Source organism: Thamnophis sirtalis, unplaced genomic scaffold, assembly GCF_051295495.1.
Source record: "Thamnophis sirtalis isolate CommonGarterSnake01/CBP01778 unplaced genomic scaffold, rThaSir2_p1.2 scaffold_9, whole genome shotgun sequence".
Taxonomy (NCBI): domain Eukaryota; kingdom Metazoa; phylum Chordata; class Lepidosauria; order Squamata; family Natricidae; genus Thamnophis; species Thamnophis sirtalis.
Window position 1 is genome coordinate 67,957,610 of NW_028261389.1, and position 21,652 is coordinate 67,979,261.

The 21,652-nt window shown below is 40.9% G+C and overlaps 1 protein-coding gene across 2 annotated transcripts; it reads right to left on the reverse strand.

The window, feature by feature from the left end:
* Positions 1 to 268: 268 nt before the first annotated feature.
* TRMU (tRNA mitochondrial 2-thiouridylase) lies at positions 269 to 19,632 on the reverse strand. 2 transcript variants are annotated; one of them, XM_087722174.1, is made up of 12 exons: positions 19,432 to 19,581; positions 19,216 to 19,312; positions 14,132 to 14,297; positions 12,539 to 12,645; positions 12,101 to 12,223; positions 11,024 to 11,196; positions 10,377 to 10,430; positions 10,190 to 10,256; positions 7,144 to 7,244; positions 5,154 to 5,298; positions 4,784 to 4,866; positions 269 to 2,257 (listed from the first exon to the last, which is right to left on the reverse strand). In XM_087722174.1, the coding sequence occupies exons 3-12, from the start codon at positions 14,272 to 14,274 to the stop codon at positions 2,105 to 2,107; spliced, it is 1,149 nt and encodes a 382-aa protein (XP_087578300.1). In that variant the 5' UTR covers positions 14,275 to 14,297; positions 19,216 to 19,312; positions 19,432 to 19,581; the 3' UTR covers positions 269 to 2,104. The 2 variants fall into 2 exon arrangements, with proteins under 2 accessions (XP_087578300.1, XP_013914170.2); XM_014058695.2 differs by lacking the exon at positions 19,216 to 19,312 and having other exon boundaries at positions 19,432 to 19,632.
* Positions 19,633 to 21,652: the final 2,020 nt, after the last annotated feature.

The window sequence follows — 21,652 nt, forward strand, 5'->3', positions numbered from 1 at the left end:
GTACCCTGAGCCTCCACCTATAGAAGTAATTGGATGAGTCAGTCTGAGGAATGGTGAAAGGGAGATGGGTCCCATTGCTACCATTTCCAATAAATTCTCTTGATTTAGTAATGATACTAAATTGTCATGCAAAAGGGAACAATTGCATGCTTGAGTGTAAGGCTCCTCCCTGCCAAGTAATTTTTTTCATCTCCAGAGATCAATCAAAAATTTACATTAATAGTATGGAATTTCCAGAGAGTGAAAGGAAAGAGACAAAATGCACATCATCTTGATACGGTTATTATTACAAATACAATTTTGATTTTTCTTGGCGAATATAGTCATTAATACTACAGGTGTTCCAGCATTTTCTGGTCTAGGCAGAAAAAAAGGGGGGAGGGAAGATAGTTGCAGGTGCTACAACCTGTCATATGGGCTGAATCATTTTGTTACCATAGAAACTCTGGTTGCTATGATGCAGCTCTAAAGCCATCCTTGGTCTTCATGGGAGAACAGCTTGTTCCAACTTGATGCTTCAATATTGCTCATAGTCTCTTCTCCCAAAATACATCTCTCACCCGTTGAAACATAAAACATGATTAAAAGCTTATTGACTGAAGTGTTTTTTAGGAGTCTTTCATGTTATTTGTAAAATAATCACCAAAATCTAAAACGTTTTCACTTTACAAAGTAGGAGCTTTTGTTTACTTGAAATACATATCAAAAGCTTTTAAACCTAAAGGAATGAATTAATAATTTAATTACATAGATAGGGTTCATGTAACATCAACCTGACAGTAATTTGTGCCAAAAAAATGAAAACTCTGAAATAATAGGCAATTATGAATCTGACTCATAATACACTTTTCCCAAAAGAGACATTATTTCATTTTAAGTACAGGAAAAAAGACACTGTAGAAATTTTGGACTTGAGATGAATCTATGAGATTTTCCTCTTTAAAATAAGCAAGCTATGTAGAAGACTAGCATTTCCCACAAACCTACAATAGTGTATACTGTGTTGCCATTAAAATAATTTTTATTAAAATTACAGAACAGGAAAATGCCATTTTTGTCAATGATTTTCAATGCCACCTTTAAAGTTATTATTTAGTTTATTAAGGTCTTATTTATCCCACACCCTCAATAGAGACACAAAAGAAAATGAGGAGAAGCCTTGCCTCAATCCTTCCTCTCCACAATTTGAAGGCATGCAGTAAACTCTGGCTCTGTTTAGGCATATCCCAGGCTTGAAAACCTGATAGGGAATCTGCTTCTAGGATTACAGGATTCTAACTGGAGATGTGTGCCCTCTAACTTTGTGGAGAATGACAGATGAGAGAAGCAGAAAATGTGGATCCTGATCTAGTCAACTCCCCAATACAATTCTAATTTGGTTGGGTGCTGGAATACCCAAATACAGCTGAAGAGATGACACAAAGCAGCTTTTTCAATAGATAAAGGAAAATATCTAAAGTTGCCAGCTTTAGTTCAAGAGCCAAGAAATTTTCCTAGTTGCATTTCAATTAATTAATGTATACTAGGACATTTCATTACAAGCTCCTTAAGAAGCCCCATTCATTTTTCAACAAGTAGGAAAATAAAAAAAAGAGATCTCTAGATATGCCCAGAATTCACACAGACACACATATTCTCTTACCTTATCTTTGAGCTGTAACATTGCCTTCCAATTTGCTAATGGCTTTCTGGTTTGAAAGTTTACAAGATGGGCAACCAAAAGGCAAATATTGAGAAAGAGGATAAAGAAGTCTATTGTGATCACACAACAGTAGATTTAGCCATAAATTATACGGTTCCACATTCCAGAAAATTTACTTACATAATCTTAACAGGATTCTTCAAACTGTATATGTTACATTGTGATCCTATACACACTTATTTGAGCGATGTCGCCTTCTGTTTAACATCTGCACAGGGCTGGGGAAAGGTAACCATTTTCTCACCCAGAAGAGTCATTCCATGTGTCACAACTGTTTTATTTTTTCAGAGAAATTCCAAACACATCCCGATGTGCATTCATGTATCCGACGATCATTCCAAGGCTTTTGACTAACCATTTTTAAAAATAATAAGCTCTGCTTGGTTTTTAAAAAGCAAGAAATCATTTGGTCGGGTGGACTGTGACTTCGTCACTTGGTAGGTTCACACCAGCGGTCTCCCTGTTCTTGCCTTGTTGCAAAGTAAAGACCGAAGGCCCCAGTCTCAGAATCATGCCACTGCCTAGGCATTCGTCTCCCTTGTAGAAAACAGCAAACTGGAAGACAGAAGAGTGACAAATTGTATTGTATGAAGCGTGAGGCTGTGTATTGAGAAGAAGCGGGTCCGTGGCACGACAAAACCGCGCTACGCAAAATAGCGGAGATTAAATCGCGTCCCTAAAGTCGCGACGTCATCACCGCGCGTCATCACCGCGGGGACAACAGCGCGGCGACAGAAGGGCGTTCTTTCCCTCCAAAGGTAGCCCTCCTCCTCCAGCTGACAGCGGCAGCGGGCACGGGGCAAAGCGGGCTGCCCAGCAGCAGCAGCAACCTGCGGGAAGGGTCCAGCACAGCCACGGGGGGCAGCAGGAAGCCCGCGGGGGGCCCGAGCAGGGCCGCCGACGCTGGCGGTGGAGGAGGACGCAGCAGCGGCGTTGGCTGAGGCTCTCCCGGGGCCGGCGAACCGGGCTTGCCCGGCAGAGGCAGGCCGCCCTCTTCTTCCTCAACAACATCTCCTTGGATGGGCGGCCACCGCCACCGGGCAAGCCCGCTTCGCCGGCCCGGGAGAGCCTCAGCCGCCGCCGCTGCCGCATCCTCCTCCGCTTCCTGCTGCCCCCCGCGGCTGAGCTGGACCCTTCCCACGGGCTGCTGCTGCTGGGCAGCCCGCTTTGCCCCGTGCCCGCTGCTGCTGTCAGCTGGAGGAGGAGGGCTATCTTTGGAGGCAAAGAACGAAGCATGTAGAACGCCCTTCTGTCACCGCGCTGTTGTCGCGGCGGTAGGGTCGTTTTTTTCTTAGCGCTTCGGACCCCGCGGATTTGCCTCCGCACTTATGTCGGCGCGGATAAGGGCATCGCGGTTTTGTGGTGGAACCAAGCGGGTCCTCTGACTACTTAGCTTTTAAACATCCAATATGACGTAGAGAATGTGAGAGTGAATTCATTGCTAGTATAATTCTTGCCATAATGATTAGGTGATCTTTCTTAGCAGTGTAAATTGAACTGATAAAAATTAGCACCTAAGTAAATAATGATAGGCTAATTCTTGCATTCAAACAGATTTTGTTCTTCCAGTTCACATGGTAAGGAGCGCTTCCCAATGAAGTCTGAAACATTGAGTTAATTATAACAATCTAGCAAACCTATCAATAGTGAATCACAACAGCTTAGATATTCGCACATCTTAGAACAAATGTTCTGAATTAAGGAATTCAACGGAGCCTCTCCCTTTTTCCAACTGCATTATTTCCTTTGTTCAAAATATGCACAATTTGAAATTTCTCAGTTTTAAGCCATCGTGATTCAGATAGTTATTAATGCTGAGGATTTTTGGACAAGCTGGGTAGAGCTCTTACATCCTACTCTTTTTCACCGACTCTTGGTGATTTACAGAATCTATTCCACAACGTCAACTTGCATGACAGGACTTGATAAAGCCTGCAGCTTAACAAGTCCTCTGAATGTTTTTTTGCTAATTATGAAAGCTATCCTTCTCCTCCTTCCATTACAGTTGCTTTTTTTGCTGTGTTAATTGTGGTGAGAAGGCAACAAAATTCTCAAATAGCTTTATCAGTGTTTCTTGAGCAACTTCAGAAGATGGGTGGATTTACAAGTCCCAGAATTTTTCCAGCCAGCTTCAGCTGGTTGGGGAATTTTGGGAGTTGAAGTCCACCTATCTTCCAATTGCTGAGATTGAGAAACTGTTCTAACTGAAGATTAGACTACTGAACCATCTTCACCAGGAAAAAAAAGTGAACCATCTTATCCAGGATAAATGCAGACAGAGCAGACTTGCCTTCCCCCCACACCTTTGCTGAGATGCACACATCATATCTGATATCTTCTGCATGTAAGAATGTATTCTATTCAATATTACTAACAATGTTTTTCTTGGAGAATAAATGAGGCCTCCTTGAAAGTAAATGCCTATGGGCTTCAAATAAAGCTTAATTTCCCCCTCATTATTACTATCGCTAGCAGACAAATGCAGTACAGATGTTTACAAAACCTTCTCCTCAGTGCTGAGAATCAAACAAACCCAAGGGAAAATTATAATGAATCACGCCAGCCATGTTGGATCATGTTCAAGCATTCAGCAATAGCAATGGATAGAACCAAGATTCCTCACTGAGATTTTCTATTCACTCATATGTAATTGTTTAATAAATCAACCAATAATATGTATGAACTGCTTATTTCGTCCAGTTATACCAGGGGTCGGCAAACCACAGCTCTAGAGCCACATGTGGCTTTCATTTCTCTGTTGCGGCTTCCCGTCGCTCAAAATATGTGTCATAACCACCTATGTACGACACCCACTGGCACGCGATTGATTAAGCTTTTTGACTCCGGGTAGATTTTGTGATTCCCGGTCTTTTCTTTTCTGTGGGAAAGGGATCCAAAAGGCTCTTTGAGTGTTTAAGGTTGCCGACCCCTGAGTTATACAGTGCATGGGCAAAATCTGCTCCACACTTTGCTATTCAATCTAACTGTTCAAAAGTACAACTGAGTGTATTTACAAGGAAATATGTCCTGGGATGATTAGAAAATTTAAGATAATCACAGAGAAGAAGGCTCAGCACATACCTGCCCTGCTGTAAGATCCCTTATTGGCTTAGCCAGAGTCAACCATACTGATCCATCTTGATTTAGGGTTAATGTACAAGGCACTACGAATTTAAAAAAAAAACTGTTAAGCGATTGACTTTCATGGATTTGATTTGACTTAGCCTGGCTCACATAATTAAACAATCAAACCATCAAAATAAAACACAGAATTCAATTTTTTTTAAAATACCCTTTACAAACCTGTAAAATTAAAATCAGAAATTAAAACCTCAAAATCTGTACTCTCATCTGAGCAAATAATGTTTCCTTCTATAAACATATCCTTCTCCCAATGCCCTCTCTGGGCCTTGTGTGCCACCACACGTTTCTATTAACAAAGTCTAGTCACCTAGCGCCATCAAGTGTAGGAAGCGGAAATTGCACTCCATCATTTTGTTCTGAATGAGTTCTGCAGGTGGTTCCTCAGCAATCCAATGAACTCTGCTTGTCCGTAAAAGGTCTCTATACAGCGCAGGGTGATCCCTGGAGGGCGCCTTAAGAAAGATACAAAAAAGATGTATCTTTACAACTCAGCATCTCACCACTATACATAGATAAAATTAGCAACAAGTAAAAGAAAAAAAAATCAAAGTTAAATTGGAAGGCAAAGACTTCTGCTTTGAGAGGGGGTAAAAACTCAAATCGTGAGGTCCTCTTTCTATCACAGGGATGATTAATGCAATGTTTTATTGCATTCATTTAATGCTTCACTGGATTCGTTTTCAACAGTCTGGGAAGACATTTTATTTGTTTTATGAAGGGAGACCATAGAAAATATCACAGGCTGGTTTGATGGAACACTGGGGTGGGCAAATTTAATATTATTTAACATTTTTCAAAAGGCAATGCTAAACATAGCCTACAGTACAGTAGGCTATATACCATATAGAACCAGCTGGCCAGGATTTCTATTTTTCTCTCTCTTTATTTGAACTATCTTAAAACTATCTGAAGCCTTTTATATTAGACATTTATGGGGTCTGCCTTCCAAAATGAGGGAAATAATCTGCTAGTTTTCAACAGCCATGTTGTTGGATGCTGGTAATGTGATCGCAGGGGTCTCCAATAGCTATTCGAGACCACAGGCTCCAGGGTGCTGAGCCCTCATGGGTCATACAGTAATTTATTGAAACCAACAGGCTTCTACTATTAAACCAGATCAATGTATTTTAATCTTAGCAACTTTATGACATATGGACTTCAAGTCACACAATTCTGGAAATTGAAGTCCAAAGTTGCCAAGATCACAAAACATTGCACTATATAATTGTTATGGAATGTTTTGCTTCCTGCACAAAGCAGGAAAGTGTTGGTCCTAAAATGTTTTAACTGTAATTAGCCTATACATTGCTAAAGCTACAGAGGCAATATGAACAAGAAATTATGTTTTTGTATAGGTAGATATTAATCTTAACTAAATGCTATATCTCCAAACTGTCATACTTTAAAGGGCCAGGTAAGAACAAAAGCACTGCTACAAGAGTGGAGCCACTGCTCCCCATATAAATTTAGGGATTTTATCCAGGCTTAAAGGAGCATATTAAGTATAGGCAGTCCTCATTTAGCGACTTCAGTTAGTAACAGGAGTTACTAAGCGATGCACAACTGCACTTACTATCTTACTTCAACCTTTCTTTGCCTTACAAACCTTTCTTTGCCTTACAATGCTCATAAACACAAGAATTGGACATAAAGTTACTTTTTCATGATTGGTGTAATTGCAAAGTTGCTACATGAGAATTACATGTGTATCCATACACTATCCATGGAAAAAGGGAAATAAGAGGGAGCAAGCGGACAGCTTCAGCATGTCCATCAAAGTTCTGCTGCTTGTTCAGCCTCTCCCAGTGCTGATGTCACATTGCGTGACCGTTGATTCAGGAATCAAAATCTCACAGCAGCTTCCACCCTCACAAATGTGCATCCCTTTCCCTTTGATAAGGGAGAGAGAAGCAGGAATCTAAGGATGCACTGTACAAGTCAGCCCTTCCAGCCTGCGACAGTGGCCATCGCTAACAATAGAACTATGGCATCAGGATGATGGTTGACTTAAAGATGAAACACTTAGGATGAAGGCATGCTTGTTTTAAGGTGAAGCTCAACCGTCTAATCGCTTCTTTCATTGCTTGGCATTTATTGCATACTTCGTGCCAACATCCTTTTCAATTTTCTGTTGATCAAAATCTCGTTTGAACAGGATGTAATGAAACGTCTCGACACCCGGTTGACTTAACAGCTTTGGTTTTTCTTTTGTTTGCAAAAGCCAAGAATCTTGGGCCAGTAATAAGCACATTCTTTTAGGCGGCTATCACAAACGGTACAAATGCAAGCAAACTTACCACAAAAACATCCCCAGAGGATATGTTTTTATCTACAACAAACCATGCGTTACTGCAGTTTCTTAGCTTAGCTCTCTGGCCAAACGTATATAAGAAGCAACCTAAGAAAAGCAAAACACATATTTTAAAAGATAACCCACAGATATGTGGAAAACCAAGAGGAGAGAAAAGACTATGAATACCCGCTGTTTAGTCAAGAGGCAAAATGCAGAAAGGAAACACGTAACTACTGAATGTACGGTTGGCATTTAAGCTCATTATGCTTAACAGTCTCACCCTAACCAACATCCCGACAAAGGAGCAGGTCTTTGATTGTGCTGTTGCAACAAGTATATAGTCCCTTACTCTCTTTCCTCTGGTCCATGATTTTAACTCTTATCATCCAAGCTGGCTTGGAATGAGATTTATATCTTGAACATGCACAGAGCAACAAGCTGAATAAGATCAATTACAAGCTAGTACCTACAACTCTGGAGCAGTATTGATTATCATCCTTCCATCCTTCCAAGGTAGGTAAAATGATCGTTGGGGGCAATATGCTGACTCTGTAAACTGCTTAGAGAGAGCTGTAAAGCACTGTAAAATAGTATATGAGTCTAAGTTCTATTACTATTAACAAAAGCACAAAAAAAGGAAACAGCAAATTAGCAGGTATCAGATATAAGCTTACTCTGTGAAAATACTATAACTCACGATTTTCTGTATTTTCTGTATTTTCTGTATTTCATCGGGAAAAAATAGGTCTACTCATGATACCAGCAAACACATATTACAGATTAAAATAATCTGCCAAGAGTTTATATAGATGAATTTCCTTAAAAAACAGAATGTATGATTGAAATTTTGCTTAAGAATCAGTGTAACAGCCTCATCCTAACCAATATCCCATCTCTAAACCAATTCCAATGTGACTTAACTTCCAAGTTCCAATAACACTAGCAAGAAGTAATGGTAGCTCAAAGTACTTTTAACTCTCGCAATAAGCATCCAAATGAAGGGCACACAACTTTCCTTAAGTGGGTAGGCCCCCAATGGTGCTGGAAGTCAACAATCCACAAAGCCTTTGGTTGGGCAAAGTTAAATTAAGGTCATTTTAGTAAAAGATGTAACAGAAATTTCTGAACATGAGAATGAGTTCTGAACATAATTAGCCAACAGATTACCCCCAGTGTAAAACTGCAGCCAGATGTGTTTAAAATAATATATATTAACAGGTTAGGGTTTGGTCATTACACAAACACAAGAATGTGAATGCTGATCGATTGGATTTATAAACTGCTCCATTTGTAATACAATCGTCAGCAATATATCTCTGGCAGGTTTTCTGAAATGCTCCTAGGCCAGTGATGGGCAACCTTTTTGGCATGGTGTGTCAAAAATCGGCAAAAAATCAAGCATAACTCGCGTTGTGTGTCACTTCGACAAAAACATAATTTTGCGCAATTTATAGTTTAAACTACAAAAATGTATAATGGCGCTCACAGTTCCCGTTGGCACTCCGCTGTTCCCTGCTGTAGTGTGGTCGTAACCGACAGTCCCAGGAGTAGACTCTCTGTGCCGGCCTGACTGGAGAGAGGCGCGCACTGTTCCAGCGCTCCTCTCCTGCGGGTCCTCCCTCGCCGCACTGATGACGTGTGTGCGCACGGCACGCATGCCTTACCAGCAGCCCCTGCACTCAGAAAGGGGCGGCGGCGATACAGTAAGTGAGTGTGGGCGGGGGAGATCACACGTCCCGCCCCCCCCGTTCCTCCAGCACAGATTCTTTCATCCTCGGCGGCCGTGCAGGAGCCGAGGATGAATCGCATGAAATCCTGTGCGTGTCACCCCAAATGGCTACGCGTGTCAGCACTGACACGCGTGTCATAGGTTCGCCATCACTGTCCTAGGCAGCAGTCACAGCCTTTCAATTTATTCAATTTATTTTTTCAACAGCAACTTATTAGCCATCAATAATAATAGTGATAATAACAAATAGTAATTCAAATAATATAACTGAATAGCTAAAATCATTGTTCTGGAAAGTTGTCTACAAAAAGGAGCCTGGGAAGTTCTATTGAAATGCATTGCCTCTGAAACCGATCTTTCCTTTCCTTTCCTTCTTTTCCTTTCCTTTCCTTTCCTTCCTTCCTTTCCTCCTCCCCTGCTCTCTCAAAAGATCTGCAATCAAATAAGATGTCAGATGTCAAAGAAACCACATAACTTCTTCTCCCTAATGTCAAGGCTTAATTTAAGCCATTTCCTCTCCCACTTGGACTTGTCAAAATTCCAGGCAATGTCATCCTATGGAATCCCTTTTCATATGGAAACCACCCGCCCCCCGGAACTTCGCAGGCCAAGCCCAGTAATTATTACTCCCCCCCCCGCCCCCCGAAAAAACATTACTCTCCCCTTACAAATCTGGTCTAATTTTCAGCATTAATAGATTCCTTTCTTAAGTATGTTTATGCTTAGCCTGCTTGACTGTTTATTTTTAAGGAGATTAAAGGATCTACATTTTGTTCACTTTATAAAATCCCTCTTCCTTACACAGTATCACCTAATAAAAACAGTAACCAAATGTTTAATAACTCGCCACCTAATTTGAAGCTTTTGTGGCAGATGTTTTTAATAAGAGGATATTGTAGGGGCTTGAGGCTCTGAGTTCATTCAAATCCATTGCCGGATAGCAATAGCAATAGCACTTAGACTTATATACCGCTTGGCAGTGCTTTACAGTTACAGTGGTTTACAGAAACAGCCTATCGCCCCCAACAATCTGGGTCCTCATTTTACCCACCTCGGAAGGATGGAAGGCTGAGTCAACCTTGAGCCTGGTGAGATTTGAACTGCCAAACTGCTGGCAGCCGGTAATCCGCAGAAGTAGCCTGCAGTACTGCATTCTAACCTCTGAGCCATCATGGCTCATGGTGATGAGACAGTTTGGGGAAAACTAAAGATTTACTGAATTTTATGTTGCCAGATTCAGGGAGGGGGGGGGAGGATAATGTAGAGTTATTTATATTTCACAACATTTAATAGGAATTGGATAAAATAAACATTTGCTCACCTTTGTGTGTTCCAAGAACTTTGCCATCTTCAATGGAGACAAAATTTCCTGGACGTGGTTGCAGATACTACAAGGGGGAAAAACATCCTCTCAATTTAAATCCCATTTAAAAGTCATACATGTTGAAAGTAATAATAAAATAAAATGTACACGTGTTCATAAAAATTGTGAATCAGTAATTTCTCACCTCAAGAAGGAACTCTGAAAAATCCCTTTTACCAACAAAACAGAGGCCCATGCTCTAAAATAAAACACAATTGATGGTCACCCTTTAGGTATTTTGAAAGTTCAAATAATGGCACTTTATATCTATCTATTCTCACCTATTAGATCTACCTAGCTAGAAACATGTTAGATGCAAAAAATAATCTTAAAGAAAATATAGTGAACTTTAGAGGAAAATTAAACAATAGGAAATGTTGAAATACAAAAATATGTGTTCAACAGAAGACTATCCTACTTCACTGCAATGAAAGATAGAACAACTAATTCCTGACTTAGAAATGATCAAAATACTAAAATGGCACAATTGGTAATTTTATCCAGAAACAAGATCCATCAAAAGAACAGCTTTTGGTCATTTTTCCAGATTGCAAAGGCATCTAAACTAATGTTTTTTTTCAAACTTGACAATTGTTGGCTGGGGAATTTTTGTTGTAATCCACACATCTTAATGGAAGAGTAGCTCTTTCACATATGAACCAGGCTTCAGGGGGACACTATGAAGTATGAAGAGGGAAATGAATGTGCAAGTTCAAGAAACACGGCTCTAAGTTATAATGATTGGTTCCCCCCCCCCTTATAATGTCCTTTGAGTAGGAAATGTTACCATGCCTCTTTTTTTTTCAACACATGATAAAGCTGATGCTCTGCAGCTATCTTCTTCACAAAGTCTTTTGTTAAATCTCCAAGAGGAAAAATGGTTTTCTGCAAAGCTTCTTGAGAAATCTGGCTGAGGAAGAATGTTTGGTCTTTATTGTGATCCGCTCCCTGAAGAAGTTTGACAGCTGCAAGAACATTTGGTTCGATTCTTTAAATCACAGAAAAATGTAACAAGGCTGAAAACAATAAAACAAGCCAACATACTATGCAATTAATACTATATGCCAAGAAAGCCAAAGTAACAAATAACAAAAGGGGCTCTTGATTATGATATGGTATCTTTGATATGAAGATGATGATATATAATGTGATATGATACTTTGATATATGATCAATACGGTATATGATATACTACTTTAAATCCAATGCAGCAGATTTTTTAGCCATTTTCTTTCTGCAAAAATTACCTTTTTTCTTCATCTTGTTTTCCAGTTTTAATCTGTATTCTAAGACTTTTGCAGACAAGGTGCCTACTACTAAAAATTTATTTCATTATACTAATTGATGCTAGAGGTGCTTTTTCAAGAAGCAACTGGACTTTCTTGTTTTTCTTTGAAGACATTTTGCTTCTCATCCAAGAAGCTGCTTCATCTCTGACTGGATGGTGGAGAATGGAAGGATTTATATTCCTTTCAGGCAGCTGGTCATTTTGCATTCTTCTAGAGAGTCATTGAGGCCACTTGGAGGTTTATCTGTGTCCTCAGGGTCACCTGAGTAGTACAAATGGGTGCGGAGCCTTTTTGGCTGAAGGATGTTTTCTGTCCTGTGTCTCTTCATTGAAGACAGGCAGAGGCTGTTGGAGATGAGTCTGTGTTGTCTGAATTTCAAGCTGAAGTGTAAATGATTTCTGTAATCTGCATTTTTTCTGGAAATCTGTTTGAACCTTCTTGTATGTGAAGTGGACGTCTTCAAAGAAAAACAAGGAAGTCCAGTTGCCTCCTGAAAAAGCATCTTTGGGACAATCATGACCTGGATGACTGAGAATTGATGCTATGTATCTAATCTGGATTTAAACAGTGGAACACTTACCGTTTCTTATTTCAAATCTATTTCTGAATAGTCCTCGTGGTTTTTGTTGATATTTTTGCTGAAAAACTTCATTATCTTCCAGGGAGGTCCTTGCATAGTGCCCAGTTGCTATTGCATCAGCTCCTGGCATAGTTTTGAAAAAATAAAGAGAAATTAGATGCTTTTATTTTAGCAAGACTTTTAATATATTTCACGACTTTTGTTTTTTATGATATTATACTATACCACTTTGCTCAGGAGGAAACTTCACTGAATTCAGTAATGCTTTCTCTGAATATAAAAGTGTAAAACCGAGCCTTCAATTAAGTCACAGATTGATCTGAAAAGCCAGATCTTGATAGGCTGTAAAAAGATTGTATGCAAATTGGGACTGATTTTCAGGTTTATTCCCGAGCTTTGTTTTTCAGAAAGGAAAACACCACTGAAAATAGAACTTACCAATGTTATTCATAGCATAGTGTAGGAAATAATTGAATTTGATGTTTTTATTACATATAATATCAGGATTAGGTGTCCGTCCAACTTCATATTCATTTAAAAGGTAGCTGTAGGTAAGGGAGAAAAAACACTACAATCATTATGAATTTTTGGAAATGCAGAGGCATGTTTACTGCTCCATCAAGAACCCCAATTACTTTATATACAGCTAAACATCTGAACCATATCAAATTAATCAGAATAAGCTGATCAGAATAGACCAATCGCTTTGCCCTGACCAGATTTTACTGAAATTGTTTCAGTTTATAATTAGGCTTCTTATTTTAATCAATTAAAAATGACATGGCCGAAAAAAGGATTGGCTTATAGTAGTGATTTTCAAATGACCTTGGGATGCTGCAACCATCATAAACATATGCAGTTGCCATGAGCCCAAATTTTAATCATGTGACCAAGTAGATGCTGCAACAGTCAAAAATATGTTGGAACTGCAAAAACATAAACTGAACCTGATAGAAAGTGCAGATTTGGCAAACAAAATAAAATCGGCAAAACAAAACTTTTTTTGAAAAAGCAAATAAACCAGGACGTTGGCTGGCTTACAGATTGAAAAAGGAAAGAAAAAAAAAAGCTGATAAGCCAATTGGGGGATGAAGAAGGGAATCTACATCATTCAAATGGAGAAAAGAAAATAATAATTGAGAACTACTACAACAAACTCTCTCAACATGAGAGGGTACCAGAAAGGAAAATAAGACAATTCTTAGAAAAAACTAGAATAACTAAAATCCCAGAAAAATTTAAGAAGGCACTAGAAGAAAGAATTACAATGATGGAGGTAATAGAAGGCATCAAAAGGCGAAAGAATGGGAAAACACCAGGACCAAATGGATTACCGGCAGAACTGTACCAAACACTACAAGGAGTATTAAGCAATGTAATGTTGGAATTATTTAATGACTTATTAAGGGAGGCAAAGATACCAGAAACATGGACGGAGGCATATATAATGCTTATATCACAAGAAGAGTCAGATCTACAACAAGTAAAAAACTATAGACCTATTTCACTACTAAATGTGGATTATAAAATTATTGCATCAATAAGGCTGTAAGTAATTCTTTTCAATGATGTTGTAACTTCAAACAGTTACTAAACGAATGATTGTAAGTCAAGGACTACCCGTATATCATAAATAGGAAATGGTGAATTACTTCCATATTATCCCCAAGAAAGCCAGGTGCCTGCATTGTAGTCATCAGAAGTTAAATTCAACCCAAGAATGTCTATATCTTTAGTTTATCATTGGTGGCTCTTCAAATAAGCTTCTTTCGGCTTCATGGTGGATTGTTTTTGCTTCCAGAGGCAAATAAGTTTTATTAGACTTCAGAATGTTCCAAAATTTTTAATATACCCTTTCATAACCAAAGCATAGAGCATTGATGCTTTGCTAGATTATAAAGACCAGAAAAGGAGACAAGAACTAGGCAAGGAAGCTTGCAAATCCTACATAGGAAGCCTCTGCTTCTCTTATTAATCTTCCCAGTCACACAAAGCTTTCTTTCAGCAAAAGATTTATGAAAATTCTCTTACCTGAATACTTCATTCCAATATTCTTTAACATAGGAAACTTGGCGAAATGGAATATTGAGTATCTGACACACTTTATAAGCATCTTCACAATCTTGACTGCCTTGACAAATTCCCTTTTCATCCACCAAGTCCCAGTTGTTCATGAACACCCCAGTCACATCATATCCTGCTCAGATGGGGAAAGTAAGAAATGAGAAAGTATAAGTGGCAAGACCGCATAAGAAAAATTAACATACTCTAGATATCCCCACAAATAATGTTCAATCTTTCACTGTTAAAGTTTTTGAATCATCTATGGCAAAAACTTATATCTGCTACACTTTATCCAGTTTTGGATAATTGTTACTGTGCTATTATAAAATATACTATTACCAGAATAGTAAATTGTGGACATGACAAGTAGAAAATCTTCATTCTATCTAGATGTGTCAAAATATATAGGCAATAATGGACTGAATAGTTATCTCTGGTCATCGATTGCTCATAAAAGCATTGAATTAGCTCATGTTTAGTTTCATCATTAAAATATAGAGACTGCTTAGAGAAGGCTGTAAAGCACTGTGAAGCGGTATATACGTCTAAGTGCTATTGCCATTGCTATCATTAAAATATAAAATAAAGAATTAAATAAGAGCTTAGCAAAAAGATCCTTCAAAGTCTGTGCGTGGGTCTCACTCAATATCTATCAGCAACTCTTTTAAACCAAAAGTATCTTTTCCCAGGATTATGTTACATAGAATAGCTAAATTTTATTTACACATTTGAAAGTAAACATAATAAATGCCAGAAATAGCTGCATGTTTAGCAGCACTTTGTGTGTGAATTTGATTCCAAAAACGATACCCTACGCTGGAAATATTTATAGATTCATTCATGTAAAATCATTTAAATCATTTTCTTAAAAAAAATTAAGTGTTTACTTAAAGAATAACAGAGAAAGGATGCTCAGTTAAAAACATACACCTATGCCATTAGCGTAAACAAAATTCACATAACCACAACTTTTTCAGAGTTCCCTGGAGAAAATGATTTCCAAAGCCAAATGAAGATAGATTTAAAATTGCAAACGGAAGTATATATATTTGGGAGTATTATATACACCTACTGGCACACATATGAAACACAGAATAGCATAACAGAAAAACATATTATATTTGTATTTTTGTATTTCTTATATATCTGACTTTCCTCTATAAACAAATCCTTTCTCCATTTTTTTTCTTACAACAGCAACCCTAGAGACAGAATGAGCTCAGAAAAAAAGGATTGGTTTATAAGCACTGTGTTTCAAACTGGGCACTTTTTAAGATGTGTGGATTTCACCTCCCAGAATTCCTCAGCCAATATGCTGGGGGGAATTCTGGGGGTTAAAGTACACACATCTTAAAGTTACCAAGATTGATCTAGGACCCAGGTTGTGCCCACTGAATGCCAATGAGCAAGTCAATCTGAAAGAATTGGGCATAATTTAATGGATGACAAGCTATATGGAGGTCCTAGATGAGCTTGATTGATCTGCAAAAACTAAGCAGACTCAAGACAGACTAAATGTTTGGATGGAAGACCACTATGAGAGCCCAGGGTTGCAGGAAGGGCAGAGAAGCTTTAAAATGTTCTTTGAAAGAAGGCAAGGACAAAGCATTTCGAATACAGGTAGTTCTCGACTTACAACAGTTCATTTAGTGACCTTTCAAAGTTACAACGGCAATGAAAGAAGTGAGCTATGATCGTTTTTCACTTTTACAAACATTGTGGCATCGCCCACGTGATCAAATTTAGGATGCTTGGCAACTGTTATTTATGCCAGTTCCAGAGTCCCGGGGGTTATGTGATCCCCTTTTATGGCCTTTTGATAAGCAAAGTCAACAGGGAAGCCCGATTCACTTAACAACCATGTTATTAACTTAACTGCAGCTATTAACGTAACAATTGTGGCAAGAAAGGTAGTAAAATGGGGCAAAACTCCATTAATAAATATCTCACTGAGCAACAGATAATTTAGGCTGGATTGTGGTTGTAAGTCAAAGACCACCTTGTCTGCCGGCTGCCTGCAACTTGGCAGTTCAAATCTCAGCAGGCTCAAGGTTGGCTCAGCTTTCTATCTTTCCGAGGTCGGTGTGAGGAGAAAATAACGGGTACCCCCTTCAAGCACAGTAAAGTTGGGGGTGAGGGGGGACTGAGATAGGTTCAATAGTGACATAAATTGCCTGATTCAAAATTTGTAATCAGCATATGTGCATGTTCATCTGATGAAACAGTAGCTGGTATAGACACCATAGTTCCCTATATGCCGAAATGAGAGCGGCTGAGGCTGTGGGAAAAGTGTTATGCAATGTAATGCAAGTGCCTACAGCAAAGGTTTTATGCTTGCTATGCTATAAATTCTAATAAACCTCTGAATCCCAAAGTGAGACTTTTGTGGTGTGCTCTCTGTTCAATTGTTATTAAGTGCAGCTATGTTCATGACTTGACATCCGTAAAAGGAGGACTCAAGATTGTTGGGGGGGCAATATGCCGATGCAGTAAACCGTTTAGAGCAGTGGTCCCCAACCTTTTTATCGCCGCGGACCAGTCAGCCTTTGATAATTTTACCGTGGCCCGCTGAGCGCGCGCAGGGGTGGGGGGGCGTCTCCACATGCAGCAGCAAATATTTCATAATCAATATACACTAAGAGTGCATATTAAGAGTATATAATACACACGCAGAGAGAGAATATACAATATGCATTAAGAGTGCTTGTCTGTCTCTCTTCCTTCATGCACACTTCTCTATTTCAAAGTTTGAAATCTAAACAGAAAAGGGCATTTCAAATGTTTCATTTGGAGACTGGAGAAAACTTCAGACCTAAGGAAACTTCCTCATCTGTTGTTTTTAGCTAAAAGGTATATTGTTCCCCTTTTGATTTCTTTGAAATTCATACCCTGAGAGGATCTATGTAATAGATTAAAATCCGGGGGTCGGTGCAACTGCTTGTAGAATTCAGTCAGGGGTTTTTTTTTTTGGAGGGGGGGCAGAGTTTGTCGCAGAATCATGCTAACAAAATCGAATTATTTCATTTATAGAGCCACTTATAGAGATGTGAGAAGACCCCGTGGGCTTTCAACCCTCTTTCCCAATCAGTCTCCAAAGCTTCTCCAGATCAGCCTCCCTTCTCTCCCCCCCCCCATGACCCCCATACTTGCCGTCTTGGTAGCCCTGCGATAAAATGAAAAGTGTTTTCCCCCCTCCTCACCCCGACTCACTTCAGACAATCGCATTCACACACACACAACCACGACTTCACCGCCACCTCCCTGGTCTCACACGTCCGCCCGGAGATCACGACATGATGCGGGGCGCTGACAGGGGAGGCCGGGTTGGTGGTGGTGGTGGTGGTTCGGGGAACAGCCTCTGCGGGAGACAAAAACGGCGGCCGCAGACGAGCAAGGGGAAAGCCCGGCGCCGGCGAGAGCTCGCGGGGAAGAGGGGAGGAGGAAACAACCACCTGGGCTTCTCACATTCCTCGCGGCGAAACCTCGCGATGGCACACGCCCACCAACCGCCTCTGAGAGGCTCAGTCCGGTGGCCCCGCTCCACACACCGTCCCAGGCACGCGCCCGGCCACCCCAGCCACCAATTTGCGTGCACTGCTCGCGCAACTGGAAAGGAACTGAACCGACACCCCTCCTTCATCCCACTTTACTTACTGATTGGACGACGTTGTCCCGTAGGCCTAGCGACTTTCCCTTAGGCCCCCGGCCGCTGCAGCGATCATGGCCCCCGGCCGCTGCGCGGCCCGGTGCCAGATACTCCACGGCCCGGCACCGGTCCGCGGACCGGGGGTTGGGGACCACTGGTTTAGAGGACTGTAAATCCACCGTGAAACGGTATATTTTTAGATTAGAATAACAGAGTGGGAAGGGACATTGGAGGTCTTCTAGTCCAACCCTCTGCTTAGGCAGGAAACCCTACACCACTTCAGACATATGGCTATCCAACATCTTCTCAAAGACTTCCAGTGTTGGGGCATTCACAACTTCTGGAGGCAAATTCTGTTCCATTGGTTGATTGTTCTAACTGTCAGGAAATTTCTCCTCAGTTCTAAGTTGCTTCGCTCCTTGATTAGTTTCCACCCATTGCTTCTTGTCCTGCCCTCAGATGCCTTGGAGAATAGCTTGACTCCCTCTTCTTTGTGGCAACCCCTGAGATATTGGAAGATTGCTATCATGTCTCTCCTAGTCCTTCTTTTCATTAAACTAGACATACCCAGTTCCTGCAACCGTTCTTCATATGTTTTAGTCTCCAGTCCCCTAATCATCTTTGTTGCTTTTCTCTGCACTCTTTCTAGAGTCCCCACATCTTTTCTACATTGTGGCGACCAAATCTGAATGCAGTGTTCCAAGTGTGGCCTTACCAAGGCATTATAAAGTAGTATTAACGCTTCACATGATCTTGATTCTATACCTCTGTTTATGCAGCCTAGAATAAGGTAAGATAGATATAGATCAGAATTTCTCAACCTTGGCAACTTTAAGATGTGTGGGCCAATGCAGAGTGAGCTCATCCCTCATGAAAACTGGTGCCATGCAAATGACACAGGCTTTATGCTAGTCTTCTTCCAAAAAAAAAAAAGGCACTATAAAATGGCTTAATGGAGCTAACCCATCAAAAAGAGGCTATAGGATTTTAAACTTACTAGAACAGTGTTTCCCAACCTTGGCAACTTGAAGATGTCCGGACTTCAACTCCCAGAATTCCCCAGCCAGCATTCGCTGGCTGGGGAATTCTGGGAGTTGAAGTCCAGACATCTTCAAGTTGCCAAGGTTGAGAAACACTGTACTAGAAATTGGAAGCTCAGATGAGGACCAAACTAGATTCAAACCAATTGGGTTTTAAAGAAGAGACTGGACAGTCCCTTGTTTGAAATGGCTGAGCAGGGGGCTGGACTAGAAGACCTCCGAAGCCCCTTCCTGTTCTGTTCTGTTCTATTCTATTTAATTCTCTCCTATATAGGTGTAAGTGCTATTGCTATAGTCCCCAGGAATCCAAGTGGAAGGAGCGTTTTATCCGCGCAAAGCAACACCTTCCCTCAGGCTTCACCCACCTGATGTTAACTACGACCCTCCCGCTCTCCTCTCAAAGGCCCTTCGCAAGGGGAATGCCGGGAGTTGTAGTCTCCATAGATCGGAACGGAAGTTCTACTGAGGGAAAGCAAGCTCGGGTGGATGAGGGAGGGCAGTTAAAGGAGGCCGGGGGAGTGGGGTGGGTGAAATACGGGGCCAGCCGCTCTCGCCCCCATTCTCCGCTCGGGAAGCCTCACCTCTTCGCCTCAGCAGCAAAGCCGCCACGGCGCTGTCCACCCCGCCAGACATGGCGCACACCACGTGCCGGCCCGCGGCCCCCATCATGGTCTGGCTTCGCTGCCTTCAAAAGGCCGGCCGCGCTTGCTTTGCGACCGCGGCCCACCGTGACTTGAAGGGCAGAGGCGGCAGGACGGGGCCGCCTCTGGGCGGAGCTGAGCTCACAAAAGGCCGGGGAAAGCCGGGCTTCTCCTCTGCTCTCCCTCCGGAGGAGGGCCGCTTTTTGGGGGGGGGAGGGGGGGGAGTCCCGACAGTGGGAGGAGCTTTCTTGTCCTTTTATCTTTGGGTCGTATAGGCCAAGGGGCCTTCAAACTTAGCAGCTTTAAGACTTGTGGACTTCAACTCCCAGAATTCCCCAGCCTGGGGAATTCTGGGAGTTGAAGTCCACAAGTCTTAAAGCTGCTAAGTTTGAAGACTCCTGGCATAGGCCGAGGAAGATGATGGAAGCTGAAGTCCTGCCTTTTTGATTCACCCCAGGCGGAGGAATGGAAGCAACCACTGGACACCTGTGTGTTTGCACACGTGTGCACCTTCAGGGTCAGGGATGGTTCCTGGTGCCTGTCTGAACCAGCCCCAGCTTTTTTTTTTTTTTAGGAAGATTTTTGGAGCTGTTTTTGCCATATCTGATTTCTGAGGGTCTGAAAGGGACTGACTCTCATTGTCTCCTGGGTTTAACCAGAGGCCTTAACCACTGTACCAGACTGGGCCGGTGCAGATTTGCCAAACCTGTGTTGGGATCACTTGTTTTGAATAGGTTCCTGTTGTGTTGTAAATATGAAGCTTAACAACTTGTGGGGGGCTTCATCACGGGAGTTTTTTAAGAAATTTGTTTGAGATGGGGTATCCTGCTTCAATTGGGAGCTGGACTAGAAGACCAAGGTCCCTTCCCTTCTATTCCATTCCCATTACTTCCATTACATTACATTCTATTCTATGCCAAGGCAAGTTCCAGACTTTTAGGAACCATTCCTTAAACCATTATTTCTTCCTACTTAGCAAACTTGAAGATGTGTGGACTTCAAATCCCAAAATTTCCCTAGTCAGCATGTTGGTATTTGGTATTCTAGGAATTGAAATTCACGCCGTCTTCAAGTTGCCAAATTTGAAAAAAACTACCTTAAACAAAGAGATATTTTTTATATTCTTAGGACTATATTATCTTCTGTTGGTTCTGTTGGTTGATATGATTGCCATATCATTCATGGATAACCATGTTAAGGAACTTACGTAAATGAAATATATGGGGATTTTATAAAATCAGTATTGGTGGAAGGCAAAGGGAATAAACCTACTCAAGAATATATGCTGTTTTGGAGGGGATAAGGGCACAATTGGAATATATTGTGTATCTTAGTTGTTATAGATGAAGAAATATAAGGGGGGGGAGCATCTCTAGATGATGGGGGTACGTTGTAATATTTGGGTTTTTTTCCTTTTCGCTTTCTTTTTTGTATTTACTATGTATTATTTGAATTTTAAAAAATTAAAATTAAAAAGGAACTTATGTAAAGACAGTTCACCTGACCTTTCTTAAAATAAGTGATAAACACTAGATAAGAATTAAGGCATTTCCCCACTTGCATTTAACCTTAATGTAAGCATGCCATGTATCATTTTTTTTTCCTGTTACTTAATGATTTTTCATTCCTTTCATCAGAAGTGGGTTCAGCCTGGTGCTTTATAGCATCTTTCCTGCTAGCATTTTCCACTGTGCCCAACACATTTCCAAGTCAGTCCCTGGCTCAATGTGTTTTAATGTTGTATCTCTATGAATGAATGATGGGAGGCTATGCAGTGAAACGGGAAATCTTATTTTGCTGAGCAGCTACCCTGAAATCACTGATAAGTGTGGGAGAGTAGCACAGCAGTCTGCTCTGGTAGAAAATGACTAATCTTCTGCATTCGAAGCTATGCTTGATTTGTCAGCGAGCAAATGATCCCATACTATTTGAATAAATCCTGTTGGAATAAATCCTTCCTGTTGGAAGACCTGGCAATTCTCCCCCCCCCCCCCCAATTGCAGATTGGAGAATTTGGAGAGGAAGAGATCACAAGAGAGTTGAGAATACACACTGAAAGGAATGCATTGATTCTGGAGCTGAAAGCCACAAGTGCACTAGGCAAACAGGCAGTATATTTCCTATTGTGTGCCTGCTTTTTGTTTTATAATCTCTTCCTATC

Bases quoted from the DNA above. Each gene is read 5' to 3' on its own strand.
- TRMU (XM_014058695.2), bottom strand. From the start codon at position 19,519: ATGATGGGGGCCGCGGGCCGGCACGTGGTGTGCGCCATGTCTGGCGGG. The intron at 12,224-12,538 runs GTAAGTTCTATT...AAACTATGCCAG, and splicing joins CTATGCTATGAATAACATTG to GAGCTGATGCAATAGCAACT. The intron at 11,197-12,100 runs GTAAGTGTTCCA...ATGTTCTTGCAG, and splicing joins TAGATTTGAAATAAGAAACG to CTGTCAAACTTCTTCAGGGA.